The sequence below is a fragment of the Oncorhynchus tshawytscha genome, linkage group LG01, assembly GCF_018296145.1.
Source record: "Oncorhynchus tshawytscha isolate Ot180627B linkage group LG01, Otsh_v2.0, whole genome shotgun sequence".
Classification (NCBI taxonomy): Eukaryota; Metazoa; Chordata; class Actinopteri; order Salmoniformes; family Salmonidae; genus Oncorhynchus; species Oncorhynchus tshawytscha.
In genome coordinates, this window is record NC_056429.1 from 78,232,170 (window position 1) to 78,247,558 (window position 15,389).

The window sequence follows — 15,389 nt, forward strand, 5'->3', positions numbered from 1 at the left end:
GCCACAGTTGTGGCACAGTGGTATAAGGCACTGTATCTGAGTGCAAGAGTTGTCACTACAGTCCCTGGTTCGAATCAAGGCTGTATCACATCTGGCCGTGATTGGGAGTCCCATAGGGCAGCACACATTTGGCCCAGCGTTGGCCGGGGTAAGCTGTCATTGTAAATAAGAATTTGTTCCTAACTGAATTGCCTAGTTAAATTTGGACCATTCTTTATACACATGAGAAATTGTTGAGTGTGAAAAACCCAGCAGCTTTGCAGTTCTTGACACAAACCAGAGTGCATGGCACTTACAATCATACCCCATTCAAAGGCACTCATATGTTGTCTTGCTCAATCACTCTGATTGGCACACATACACAATCCATGTCTCAAGGCTTAAAAATCCTTCTTTAACTTGTGTCCTCCCCTCAATAAGGGATCTTAGCTTTCACCTGGTCAGTATATGTCATGGAAAGAGCAGGTGCTCTTAATTGTTTTTATACTCAGTGTGTGTCTCTATAATGCGATATCTTAACCGCCATCGATAAGAAACATTACTGTGCAGCCGTATTCATTGATCTGGCCAAGGCTTTCGACTCTGTCAATCACCACATCCTCATCGGCAGACTCGACAGCCTTGGTTTCTCAAATGATTGCCTCGCCTGGTTCACCAACTACTTCTCTGATAGAGTTCAGTGTGTCAAATCGGAGGGTCTGCTGTCCGGACCTCTGGCAGTCTCTATGGGGGTGCCACAGGGTTCAATTCTTGGACCGACTCTCTTCTCTGTATACATCAATGAGGTCGCTCTTGCTGCTGGTGAGTCTCTAATCCACCTCTACGCAGACGACACCATTCTGTATACTTCTGGCCCTTCTTTGGACACTGTGTTAACAACCCTCCAGGCAAGCTTCAATGCCATACAACTCTCCTTCCGTGGCCTCCAATTGCTCTTAAATACAAGTAAAACTAAATGCATGCTCTTCAACCGATCGCTACCTGCACCTGCCCGCCTGTCCAACATCACTACTCTGGACGGCTCTGACTTAGAATACGTGGACAACTACAAATACTTAGGTGTCAGGTTAGACTGTAAACTCTCCTTCCAGACCCATATCAAACATCTCCAATCCAAACTTAAATCTAGAATTGGCTTCCTATTTCGCAACAAAGCATCCTTCACTCATGCTGCCAAACATACCCTTGTAAAACTGACCATCCTACCAATCCTCGACTTTGGCGATGTCATTTACAAAATAGCCTCCAATACCCTACTCAACAAATTGGATGCAGTCTATCACAGTGCAATCCGTTGTGTCACCAAAGCCCCATATACTACCCACCATTGCGACCTGTACGCTCTCGTTGGCTGGCCCTCGCTTCATACTCGTCGCCAAACCCACTGGCTCCATGTCATCTACAAGACCCTGCTAGGTAAAGTCCCCCCTTATCTCACCTCATTTGCTCACATCGTATATAGACTTGTTTATACTGTATTATTGACTGTATGTTTGTGTAACTCTGTGTCGTTGTATGTGTCGAACTGCTTTGCTTTATCTTGGCCAGGTCGCAATTGTAAATGAGAACTTGTTCTCAACTTGCCTACCTGGTTAAATAAAGGTTAAATAAATAAATAAAATAAAAATGCGTGAGAATACTTTGGAACAGATTTAAACAATTAAAATCAATCGGAGCTGATATGCTGATGTTTTTACAGTATTTTATGTCCAACAATAAAAATAAAAATCAATAAGACTTTTTTTTTTTTGGCTCAGAAAACTTTGGGGGGGGCAAATAAAATCACTTGCGGGGCAAATTCTTTCATGACTATGCGTGGTAATACTTTGGAACATATTTTGCTAAATTAAATACATGTTTTATTTTTGGCTCAGAAATTTTGGGGAACCCTTGCCAGTTGGGGAACCCTGGTTCTAGTTTGAGGCATTTATTTTTAAATTTACATTCGTATAAAACAGCGTTTTCCTAAAGGAGATTACTGATTGGTCTTGTCACCTGTCAGACCAGAACGCGTCACGCGTCACCGTCACCGTCAACTTTAAAAACTTAGCCCAGTTGATTTGAACACACATGCAATACTTATTTTGTGGGTCTTGCAAGTGCAGTTCAAGCACAGTTACTTGATTTCAATGTTTCTGTGAGGACCTTACCCGAAGCACAAGTGAAAGGTTTCGGCTAACAGAAAGTAAATTGTCACAGTGACACGCCGTGCGAATTAGTCTGTCTAATTTATTTTCACTTGTTTGTTGTCCACTTTTCATTTCTTTGTTGTGACTGTATCTGTGGGAATATTTGATCAGCGGCAACATTATGTCAAATCTCCGGCCTAGACTTTGTGTTTTAGGGAAGGGGTCGAATGGCTACGGCTTTCATCTGCACGGTGAGAAAGGGAAAACCGGACAGTTTATCCGACTCGTAGAACCAGACTCTCCCGCCGCCGCCGCGGGTCTCTTCGCCGGGGACCTACTGACGTTCGTTAACGGGGACAGCGTGGAGAGCGAGAGCCACCAGCAGGTCGTTGCCCGGATACGAGCCACAGTGGGCAGCCTCGAGCTGATCGTGGTAGACGCTAAAACGGCAGAGGTACTAAATAAGCACAGCTTAAAGTGCCGTAAAGAGTATGTCACGGAGGGCATCCCGTTACCAGGGGAAGCAGCGAAAAGCAACGGGACCTCGAGAGAGACGACCCCTATACCGGCAGAGAACGGAAACCTCTCCCTACAGAGGCTGAGTGTCAACACCAAGGTAAAATGGACTTTAAGAAAAGTTTAAAATGTTTTATCTCCATTAGGTTAATTTCGCAGAATTACATTTTATGTGGGCAATTTTCATAGGCCTTGTAATGGAATTGGATAGCTGACCAGGGGGCTACCACTTGCTGTCAACACATTGAACTGCAATAGAGATGTAGCCTACATCCTACCCTTGTAGTATGTAGGCTACATTGTGAACTATATTTTACCTACAGTGTTATGAATTAAGTGTGGTTTCCACTGCACACATAACGTTACCCTTTCTAAGGTCCAACAGGTGCCTATATTTGACTTACTCTCATTTTACTTACTCTTACTCTCCACCCTGCACAGCCAGAAGAGGACTGGCCACCCCTCATAGCCTGGTTCCTCTTTAGGTTTCTTCCTAGGTTTTGGCCTTTCTATGGAGTTTTTCCTAGCCACTGTGCTTCTACACCTGCATTGCTTGCTGTTTGGGGGTTTAGGCTGGGTTTCTGTACAGCACTTTAATATATCAAATCAAATCAAATCAAATTTTATTTGTCACATACACATGGTTAGCAGATGTTAATGCGAGTGTAGCGAAATGCTTGTGCTTCTAGTTCCGACAATGCAGTAATAACGAGCAAGTAATCTAACTAACAATTCCAAAAAAACTACTGTCTTATACACAGTGTAAGGGGATAAAGAATATGTACATAAGGATATATGAATGAGTGATGGTACAGAGCAGCATAGGCAAGATACAGTAGATGATATCGAGTACAGTATATACATATGAGATAAGTATGTAAACCAAGTGGCATAGTTAAAGTGGCTAGTGATACATGTATTACATAAGGATGCAGTCGATGATATAGAGTACAGTATCAACGTATGCATATGAGATGAACAATGTAGGGTAAGTAACATTATATAAGGTAGCATTGTTTAAAGTGGCTAGTGATATATTTACATAATTTCCCATCAATTCCCATGATTAAAGTGGCTGGAGTAGAGTCAGTGTCATTGACAGTGTGTTGGCAGTAGCCACTCAATGTTAGTGGTGGCTGTTTAACAGTCTGATGGCCTTGAGATAGAAGCTGTTTTTCAGTCTCTCGGTCCCAGCTTTGATGCACCTGTACTGACCTCGCCTTCTGGATGACAGCGGGGTGAACAGGCAGTGGCTCGGGTGGTTGATGTCCTTGATGATCTTTATGGCCTTCCTGTAGCATCGGGTGGTGTAGGTGTCCTGGAGGGCAGGTAGTTTGCCCCCGGTGATGGTTGTGCAGACCTCACTACCCTCTGGAGAGCCTTACGGTTGAGGGCGGTGCAGTTGCCATACCAGGCGGTGATACAGCCCGCCAGGATGCTTTGTGCATCTGTAGAAGTTTGTGAGTGCTTTTGGTATCAGCTAATGTAAGGGCTATATAAATACATTAGATTTGATTGTGTGACAAGGACAGACATGGGTAGTGATGTATGCATATTTCTATCTAATTTGATCTCTTGAGAAAAGCTTTTATATTTTTTTAAATCTCTTATCAGAAGGCTATACAGACAACAACTAGATACCTGATATTTCCTTATCTGAGCTGGAGTGTTTGGTTAAAAGGCATGCTTGAAAGGTCTTGTGAAAATTGTCAGAGACCTCAGTGGAATGCCACTGAACAGTTCTGTCTACCTGTTGGGTAGTCATTGTGTTAAATGGGTTCCTATTCTCTTCTAAAGCCCATGTTCAGGTTTGGCTTGTCAGACCAGATCTAGAGCCATGGCCCTGATGTTCCAAGCACTCCTGATGTCATGTTCATGTCTTCTGTCGGGATTGTAACATGAGCTGTTTTATGAGCCTTTGGCTAAACTGGCAACACTTGAGATGCTGGTACAGTAGACCTATATCTGTTTTATGCAAATGATATTCCCTCTGGGTATGCTGTCTAAATCTAGGGTTTGTTGGTTCTGTGTCTGTCACAAGAAGCTAGGCCATATTTGTAAATACCATATGTCGTGTTGAAGTTGGAAGTTTAAATACACTTAGGTTGGAGTCATTAACTCATTTTCCAACCACTCCACAAATGTATTGTTAACAACCTATAGTTTTGCAAGTTGGTTAGGATGCATGCAGTGACCCCTTGTGGCCCCCTTAAATGTGAGGTATGTATTAATTTTTACATAACTACTTGTTGCTATCTGTTATTAGTCAGTGGCAATGATGATGATTATGAACATGGTCTTTTGCCTGCAATGCAGTGAAGAAATGATGACAACAATAACGTCTAATGTAACAGGCCCCTCTAACAGTACAACTAGCTTGCAGCCCCCCCCATCCAGTTGAATTGGTCTAGAACTGCCACTGGATGCATGACACAAGTAATTTTTCCAACAATTGTTTACAGGCAGATTATTTCACTGTATCACAATTCCAGTGGGTCAGAAGTTTACATACATGAAGTTGGCTATGCTTTTAAACAGCTTGGAAAATGATGTCATGGCTTTAGAAGCTTCTGATAGGCTAATTCACATAATTTGAGTCAATTGGAGGTGTACCTTTGGATGTATTTCAGGGCCTACCTTCAAACTCAGTGCCTCTTTGCTTGATATCATGGGAAAATTAAAATAAATCAGCCAAGACCTCAGAAAAAAAATGGTGGACCGCCGCAAGTCTGGTTCATCGTTGGGAGCAATTTCCAAACGCCTGAAGGTACCACATTCCTCTGCACAAACAATTGTACGCAATTATAAACACCATGGGACCACTCAGCCATCATACCGCTCAGGAAGGAAACGTGTTCTGTCTCCTAGAGATTAATGTGCTTTGGTGCGAAAAGTGCAAATCAATCCCAGAACAACAGCAAAGGACCTTGTGAAGATGCTGGAGGAAACGGGTACAAAAGTATCTATATCCACAGTAAAACGAGTCCTATGTCGACACAACCTGAAAGGCCGCTCACAGCAAGGAAGAAGCCACTGCTCCAAAACCGCCATTAAAAAAGCCAGACTACAGTTTGCAACTGCACATGGGGACAAAGATGGTACTTTTTGGAGAAATGTCCTCTGGTCTGATGAAACTAAAATAGAACTGTTTGGCCATAATGACCATCGTTATGTTTGGAGGAAAAAGGGGGAGGCTTGCAAGCCGAAGACCACCATCCCAACCGTGAAGCACGGGGGTGGCAGCATCATGTTGTGTGGGTGCTTTGCTGCTGGAGGGACTGGTGCACTTCACAAAATAGATGGCATCACGAGGAGAGGAATTTGATGTGGATATATTAAAGCAACATCTCAAGACATCAGTCAGCAAGTTAAAAGCTTGGTCGCAAATGGGTCTTCCAAATGGACAATGACCCCAAGCATACTTCCAAAGTTGTGGCAAAAGGGCTTAAGGACAACAAAGTCAAGTTATTGGAGTGGCCATCACAAAGCCTTGACCTCAATCTCAAAGAAAATGTGTGGGCTGAACTGAAAAAGCGTGTGCGAACAAGGAGGCCTACAAACCTGACTCAGTTACACCAGCTCTGTCAGGAGGAATGGGCCAAAATTTACCCAACTTATTGTGGAAGGCTACCCGACACGTTTGACCCAAGTTAAACTATTTAAAGGAAATGCTACCAAATACTAATTGAGTGTATGTAAACTTCTGACCCACTGGGAATGTGATTAAAGAAATAAAAGCTGAAATCATTCTCTACTATTATTCTGACATTTCACATTCTTAAAATAAAGTGGTGATCCTAACTGATGTAAGACAGGGAATTTTTACTAGGATTAAATGTCAGGAATTGTGAAACTGAGTTTAAATGTTTTTAGCTAAGGTGTATATAAACTTCTGACTTCAACTGTATGTTTGTATTGTGTAGACTGTAGAGCATCAACAGACCGATATGCTTACAGGGCTGTTATTCTGTTAGAGAGAACTGAACCGACCACATAACCATCATGTCCCTTAACAGTCCATAGAGTTAGAGACAACACCTGTCTGCTTACTGTCCCAATAAGCAATGTGATCAGCACAACATAGACACTATGAATATGGCTCTTATTTCCTGAGTCGGAATGCTCATTTAGGATCAGCCCCCCCCCCGTCCATGTCGTCTTATTCAATTTAATCTAAAAGGCAACATTGATCACAGATCAGCACTAGTACTTTGAGATGGTTTATGAATATGGGCCCAGCACAAAATGGCTACCAATCCATCTTTAACGATCATATTAATGTGTAAGCCAGAAAGCTCCTTGTTTTCCCAAGGTTGGAATATCAGGAATTCCTTATTAATCAGGAAACTTTTGTCTCTGAGAAAGTGACAGCTGAGCTCTAACATACTGACTCCTCCCTGGCTCCATCCCTCAACCTCTCCACCTCTCTGTACCACACCAGCCTCATACAGTGGGTTATGAAATGCTTTTTTTATATGGTAATTCATCTGTGAGTGTGCAGAGGTCAGTCACATAGGCAGAACTTCTACAACGTATTTGTGTAGCCGTGTTAGGCAGTGCAAGGTCTACCTTCCTGATTTATAGTTATTGTGCAACAGCGGCACAAATGGGAAATGAAGAAATCAGATCACTCTCGGGCTTGCCTTGATGTGTAGCTAGTGTTTCCCCTGAATCATAGTTTGCATCCCAAATGGCACACTATTCATGTACTGTAGGGATTAATGTGCCATTTGGGACGAACACAAAAGTTCTTGTAAATAGTGGGTCCCACAAGGGCCTTGAGTTTTTCCTTAACACATGACCTGAACTGAACAAATTCTGGCTTCTGTAAATAGGAGGGTTTCATGGTCTGTTCATCCTGATCTGTCAGATTCCGTCTCTGATGTGTTCCGACCATAGAGATGTATAGAGATCTCTACTTGGAAATAACCTGTTTTTGCATGGACATTGCCATTGAGGGCTTCCACAATTTTTTAAAGTAGTCAACTGGGTGGAGATTCCTATGGGTTGGAGTGAACAGCCCATAATCAAAGCATTGTCTTCAAATTGGTTTGTCTAGTTTGTAAATGGCTTTAAGCTATATTACATTTGAGTCATTTAGCAGATGCTCTTATTCAAAGGGACTTAGTTAATGCATTAATTTTAAGATAGCTAACTAGGCGTATGGTGCAAGTCACTACTTCACAGGAGAGGGAAACAGTTTATTTTTGATCAAAATGTATTTTTTGGCAGGAATGCCTTCTGGAACATGTGAATGTTCATGTGCCTTAATAACAAACTTGTAGCTAGCTACAAATGCCATACATGTCTAAGCAAGTAACAATTTTACTGTACCGTTTACACCTGTATCCTGTGCATGTGACGACTAAACTTTTTAAAATTTGATCTAGTGTGTGTTTACCAGAGACTGTATTGTGAAGAACAACATGCACCAAAGTCAAATTAGGATATAACGTTAGGCCAATGAGACGGTGGCCAAGTTCTAAAATTCTCTGGTTGAATGCCCTGCTTTTTAGTTTGTCACACTCACAACAGTAAGCTATTTTCTGTAATTAACTTGTAATTAATGATCTTGTTGTGTTTATTTTCCTGTAATAATGAATACAAATTAGCTGAAGTTAAGACGTTGTCCGCTATGATATGGGCTTTATTTGAACTGGCTAACTTAACATTAGCTAGCTAACAAGCTAGAAACAAACCAGAACATTGTTTAGATAGTTGCCTGGTTTGCTAGATTGACATACTAAATTCACTTTTAAATAGATGGGTTAATTTGTGTTAAAATACAGTTATGCTATTTTGGACCACCAGGCTGCTGATGTCATGCAGCCTGTCGTTTTTGTGTTTTATACTTTTTCATAACGACAAGTTTGATGTTGGACAGCAATAGAATGTTCATGTCGATTTTAGAAGTAGTATCAACCAGCCTTTAATTGTTTAGTACACTACCGTACTCACTCTGTTTAGCACATGGCCTCATGTTAGTCCTTAAAGAGATGGGTGGGGCTTAGGCTTAAGAGGGTGTGAATGATGCTGAATGGGTATAGACAAAGAAGAGCTCTCCAGTAGGTGTACCAAAACAGTCAAGTTTATCACCTTTCAAAGCAGAATACTTTCCCATTATTTTATCAACTGTAGTGTTTGATATACAATTTCCAGTCTGAGTCGCTACTTTTATCAAATGTAAAAAATAAATAAAAAACTTAAGATTGAGCTGGTCGGTCATATCAGTCATAGTAAGTACATTTTTCCTCAAAGTAGCTATCTGCAAAGTCCGAGCTAGAAAGGGGGTAAAATGGTAGTATTAATGGTTGTAGCTTGGTTGTAGGGGGAGAAGAAGTGTTCTATGGTATTATTTAGGATACTCTTTGAAGAGGTAGGGTTTCAGTTTCTGGAAGATTGGTAGGGACCTGTCCTATCTTCAGGGGAAAACTGGTTCCACCATTGAGGTGCCAGGAGGGGTGGGAGGGCCAGGAAATCAGTGGTGACAGACCGGCGTACTCCAATTGGGGTGTAGGGTTTGAGCATAGCCTGAAGGTATGGAGGGACAGTTCCTCTTGCTGCTCCGTAGGCAAGTACCGTGGTCTTGTTGTGGATGCGAGCTTCAACTGGAAGCCAGTGGAGTGTGTGGAAGAGAGCGATGACATGGTAGAACTTGAAGGTGTTACCAGGCGGGCTGCAGCATTCTGGAGAAGTGCCATTTAACCCTGGCAACAAGTGGGCAGCCCAGCCAACAGCGAATTGCTGTAGTTCAGACGAGATATGACAAGTGCCTGGATTAGGACCTGCGCCGCTTCATGCGTGAGGTAGGGTCGTACTTTACGGATGTTGTAGTACATGAACCTGCAGGAGGGAGTCACTGATTTGATGTTAGCAGAGAACGTTAGGGTGTTGTCCAGGGCCATGCCCTGGACAACACCCACGGTGGACACTGGAGTTGTCAACCATGATGGGCAGGCCTTCCCCGGGAAGAGAAGCAGCTTCATCTTGTTGAGCTTGAGGTGGTGGACCAACATCTGCCAGGAACGCAGAGATATGTGTGTGTGGCCACCTGGGTATCTGAAGGAGGAAAGTAGTGTCATCGGCATAGCAACGATGGCAGAGACCATGTGAGGATATGAGTGACTTGATGTATAGAGCGAAGAAGAGGGCCTAGAGCTGAGGTCTGGGGGACACCAGTAGTGAGTTTGTGGTGCAGACACCGAGCCTCTCCTCGTCACCTGGTATGAGCGGTCTGCCAGGTAGGCTGCATTCCAAGAGTGTGCAGAGCTTGAGACACCCAGCCCTGGGGAGGGAGAGCTCTCAAGTGTTTTGGAAAGAAAATAAAGGAGACTGCTCATCTCTGTATCACAGAGGCTCTCCGCACCGACAAAGCGTACTCCTCTTTTCTCATCCTTCTAGGTTTGTAGTTTTTCATTTCAGAGGAGTCGAGTGTTGGTTTCTTGAGGAGGGGAGTGACTCGGGCCATTTTAAAGTCCGAGGGTACGCAGCCTCTGGTCAGCGATGAGGGAAGTGAGGAATGGGATAAGGTCTCTGGAAGAGGGAATGGTGTCAAGCGGGCAGGTTGCCGGGTGGCCTGACCTCACTAGTTGCAGGATTTCATCTGGAGAAAGAGGTCAAGTGTGAATGGGACCAGTGGACTCTATGCTGACTAAATGAGGAGTGGATGTTGTCAACCTTCTTTTCAAAGTGGTTGACAGTCATCCGTGGAGGATTAAGGCGGGAGGAGAAGGTGGAAAAGACTTTCCAAGGGCTAGAGGCAGAACCCTTGACATTTAGAGTTATTTAAAAAGTGGCAGAATCAGAAGACTGGGAGGAGAAGGGTTTAGCAGAAGGGAGAGAATGAAGATTGTGACGGCGTATTACCATCTGGGTAGGGGCTGAGTGGCTAGGGTTGGAGGAGGAGACAGAAAAGGAAACAAAGTACTGACCAGAGACCTAGAGGTTGCAGTGAGATGGTGAACAGCCTCTAGTAAAGATGAGGTAAAGCATATTGCCAGCCTTGGGAGGGAACTGGGAAAGAGTTAGGTCAAGAGGCAAGGGGGGGAAAGAGTTTGAAATAATTGAATTGAAGGCAGACGTCTGGAGGTTGATGTCGCCAAGTACAAAGAGTGGTGATCCATGTCTCCGTTAGGGCGAAGTCAAGGGACTGAAGGGCAGCATAGTCTGAAATGAACTTGGCGTTCTTGACCGCAGATCGGCAGTTCCAAATGCTGCCAGTGACCAGGAATTCCACATGGGTTATGTGCAGGGTACACTAAATATCACCATCTAATGGCCACTAAGTAAATGACAAGATTTGGTTCAAGACCCCAATGCTGCAATATCAAAAGAAGAAAATTAACTACTTTAAAATGGAGCTGCCCATTCTCTTACAGATGCCATAATGGCACGGATACAAAGTTGAGACCTCTATCCATATCTATGATTCTGACCTTACCTTGATCCATGGCTCCGTCCTAAATGGCACCCTATTTTTAATTTAACTTGCCTAGTTAAATAATAACGTTCTTATTTACAATGACGGCCTAGAAACAGTGGGTTAACTGCCTTGTTCAGGGGCAGAACGACAGATTTTTACCATGTCAGCTCAGGGATTCGATCTAGCAACATTTTGGTTACTAGTCCAACACTCTAACCACTAACCACCAGTGCAACTAATGCACTGCTACCTTTAACTAATCTTCTGTGATCAAGTGACCGGAGGCCCAGAAAGGCCTTGGCTCTGTAAAGGTGCTGCATTCCTTCCTGATGGGACACTTTGTAGGACCTGGCTGATACTGGTCTAATATGGCCTACAATCCAAATGGTACCCTATTTCCTACAATGGTGCACTACTTTTGACCAGCTCCCATTGGTCACTAGTCAGAAGTAGTACATTTTAATTGGGAATAGGGTGCAATTCGGGACAAGGGACAAAACCTGATTGTGTTTATCAATGGTGTCAAGTTTACTGCATGGAAATGATGACTAATAATAACTGCCACCTTGGACTTTCTCTTGGTTTCCCTGTAGAACCCAGAGGAGAAGAATGTGGCATTATCTGTGGTGTTTGTTTGGGGATAAAAGGAGGAAAGGAGGATTCTCATGCCTTTCTAAGCACCTAAGGCTGACACTGAAATACCTTACCCCTTTCTCACCACACACACACACACACACACTCAATAGGGTCTCGTACTCAACCGTGTGCGAGCCTGAGGGATTAAACAGCATTAGTCTTTGAAAGAAAAACGTCAAAGACCGATGGTCATTAGTTTGAGTAAGATGAAGGCAGAAGAGAGCTGTTAAGATGGAATGACCATTACATAATCAAACGAAGGGATGACCATGACACGGCCTTTCTCTTTAAAAAAATGTAATAAAAATAAACATTCTTTTCATGAAATGTCTTTCTTCCTTCATCCTGAGTATACTGCCTCCCAGTGTGTCCCCCAAATGGCACCCTATTTGACCAGGGCCCTCAAAAGTAGTGCACTATATAGGGGTCCATTTGAGACGCAGACCCACTCTCTACTGGCTATGGTGGCTCTGGAGGACCTTAGACTTCAGACTGAGGTAGACACGGAGGGTGCACTATCTAACCGCATTGTTGGTCAATCTGAGATGGCATCCCAAATGGCACCCTATTTCCTATTTAGTGCACTAGGGACTATAGGGCTCTGGTAAATAGTAGTACACCATGGGAATAGGGTGCTGTTTGGGAGTTGGGGTTCGGTGACATCAACCTTTGTCCCATTGTGATTATGTACTCCTAAAACATTGGGATATACAATGGTATTGCCCCCTATTGGCCACCCCCTATGAGTTTTTTTATTTTTTTTATAAAAAATAAAGTTTAAGTTAAAACTACTGGTCTGTAGTGCGAAATCGCATGCTACAACTGGACTAATCATGATGATATAATGTTGTTGAAAGCCTGGGCAGCAGCTTTGTGTAGAAATCTTTTCTAATATTCCTTTCTGCACCTTTAGAAAAAAAGGTGCTACATAGAACGATATAGGGTTCTTCCCCCTTGTATAGAGTTTTACCTAGGACCCTTTGTCAGAGGAGGCTGGTGGGAGAAGCATAAGGAGGACAGGCTTATTGCAATGGCTGGATATTAGCTTTTAAGATGAAACTCTTTATGACAATACATTATTTATCATGACAATACATTACTTATCATAAGGCCTTTCTTTAATAGCCTAGTTATTCTCTAACAGTGGTGTTAGGAAACTCTTGGTTTACAGGCTTGCAAGTCACATTTATGCTGGCTTGCAAAGTGATGTGTAATTTCCAGTGTGAGGATATCCAAAAATGTGAACTTTTTAATTACACACAACCTGCATTCAGAATGACTGCCAGGGTACGGCAGATTGATTAGTGGAGTTACCTAATAATACAAAAGTGGGTATTTTGAGTGGTACCCATGGATTTTAATGTGTAGAAATAAACTTGAACTTGATTGACCCCTGTCTTGTCTCTTATAGCCAAGGTGGCAAAGAGTTGACATGCTGTGTAACCTGTTACCATGGAGATCTTTATTTGTGTCACCATAACAACTAGTACCCACAAGCCCCTGGACAATGTTGACATCATCTCACGGAGCTATTTACTGCTCTGGGTTGTTTACTCAGTGACACACAACACACACACGCACACTGGGCTGAGTGCCAGGAGATCACTACCAAAGAGGGTTCAACACACTCCTCCCAGACTGTTCTGTTACTCATAACAACCTCAAACAAATCATGTCATTGTATTACTCATTCATTTGTGTAATGGTAAGGTTTTTGTTTTGATTTTCAACTTTGAGGCCCTCCATTTGAGAGTTCATCAACACTTGCCGCACCACACACTCTACGGCCCTTCATTTAACCCAGGCTCACCTTTGGTTGTCCAACTGGTCGTCTACTAGAGATGGAGAATTACTACATCCAGTTTAATGGTGATTTCACTTGGCTTAGATTAGGCTGTAAATTCTTAATGAGAGTGGGGCCTTGGTTCTCTGTTTTTCTGTGAGGTTTCAGGCTCTGTACACGGCTCCTCTAATCATTCAGAAGTAACACTGCTAAATTGAGTGTCTACAAAATGTCACTGTCAACATCACTAAGCAGGCGTTGTTTGCCACTTTGTATGTTTACAGTTGCAATATTGTAAGTGTGTGACTGTGTTTGGCGAAAGGCATGTGGTTTGCTGGTATTGCTCTGTGGAGATTCTAAGGCCAGTAGGGAGTACAGTAGGTTAGGCCATGGTGCTGTACATGCTGCTTGCTAGAGATTTTCTGGGCCAATGATAACTATTTGGTTCATAGGAGATGCCATTCCTTTGTATCTGACTGTCTAGACTGTTTGAATTGTCAGCTTTCATTATGTTCTCTACAGGTATTAACCTTGTTTGAAGTCAACTCAGAACCATGTATAAAGACAGTCCGTTGATAATGAGCCATCTAGCTTCTGGTGTTTGAGGTTTAGGGTGGAGCTGCATCATCAGTCTATCTGAGAGCGAAATAAACACTTCCTGTGTGTTCTGAGCTGGTTGCCATGGTGCCAGAACAGGAAAGAAAAGACTGAGTGAGACAGACAATGTTTGTTCTACTGGTTGATTGATAGACAGGAGATGGTAGTCATAATGTATATTGTGTCAGAACACACAGCTCTCTGTGTGGGTAAGCAGATTGTCTGATATGAGTCACATCAAAGGAAGATAAAGTCCATGGTAGTTCAAGTTGTGTTTATCATATAGTATAACATGTACAGTGCATTTGGAAAGTATTTAGACTCCCTTTTCCCACATTTTGTCATGTTACAGCTGTATTCTAAACTTGATTAAATCATTTTATTTTTCCTCGTCAAGCTTCACACAATACCCCATAATGACAGTGAAAATATTTGCAAATGTGTTAAATAAAAACATAAGTATGTGTATCCTGTTTCCATTGGTCATCCTTGATGTTTCTACAACTTGATTGGTGTCCACCTGTGGTAAATTCAATTGATTAGACATGATTTGGAAAGGCGCACACCTGTACATATAAGGTCCCACAGTTGCATGTCGGAGCAAAAACCAAGCGATGAGGTTGAAGGAATTGTCCATAGAGCTCAGAGACAGGAGTGTGTCAAGGCACAGCTCTGGTGAAGGATATGAAAAAATGTCTGCAGCATTGAAGGTCTCCAATAACACAGGCCTCCATCATTCTTAAATGGAAGCAATTTGGAACCACCAAGACTCTACTTAGAGCTGGCTGCCTAGCCAAACTGTGCAATCGGGAGGGGAAAGGCCTTGGTCAGGGAGGTGACCAAGAACCTGATGGTCACTCTTACAGAGCTCCGGAGTTCCTCTGTGGAGATGGGACAACCTTCCAGAACAACAAACCATCTCAGCAGCACACTACCAATCAGGCCTTTATGATAGAAAGGCCTAACGGAAGCCAGCCAGTAACTGGAACATGACAGCCCACTTGGAGTTTGCCAAAAGGCACCTAAAGGACTCTGACCATGAAAAACAAGATTCTCTGGTCTGATGAAACCAAGATTGAACTCTTTGGCCTGAATGCCAAGCATCCTGTCGGGAGGAAACCTGGCACCATCCCTATGGTGAAGCATGGTGGTGGCAGCATCATGCTGTGGGGATGTTTTTCAGCGGCAGGAACTGTGAGACTAGTCAGGATCGAGGGAAAGATGAATGGAGAAAATTAGAGATCCTTGATGAAAACCTGCTCCAGAGCACTCAGGTGAAGGTTCGCCTTCCAACCTGACAACGAAC

The 15,389-nt window shown here is 43.1% G+C and overlaps 1 protein-coding gene across 1 annotated transcript in view; it reads left to right on the plus strand.

Annotated features, from left to right (window-relative positions):
- Positions 1 to 2,052: 2,052 nt before the first annotated feature.
- The window catches only part of slc9a3r1a (SLC9A3 regulator 1a), a 37,768-nt gene continuing 24,431 nt past the window's right edge, over positions 2,053 to 15,389 (plus strand). Inside the window, exon 1 of the mRNA XM_024431224.2 lies at positions 2,053 to 2,745. Coding sequence (XP_024286992.1) covers positions 2,311 to 2,745 — 435 coding nt within the window. The 5' untranslated portion in view covers positions 2,053 to 2,310. The remainder of the gene's footprint in view (positions 2,746 to 15,389) is intronic.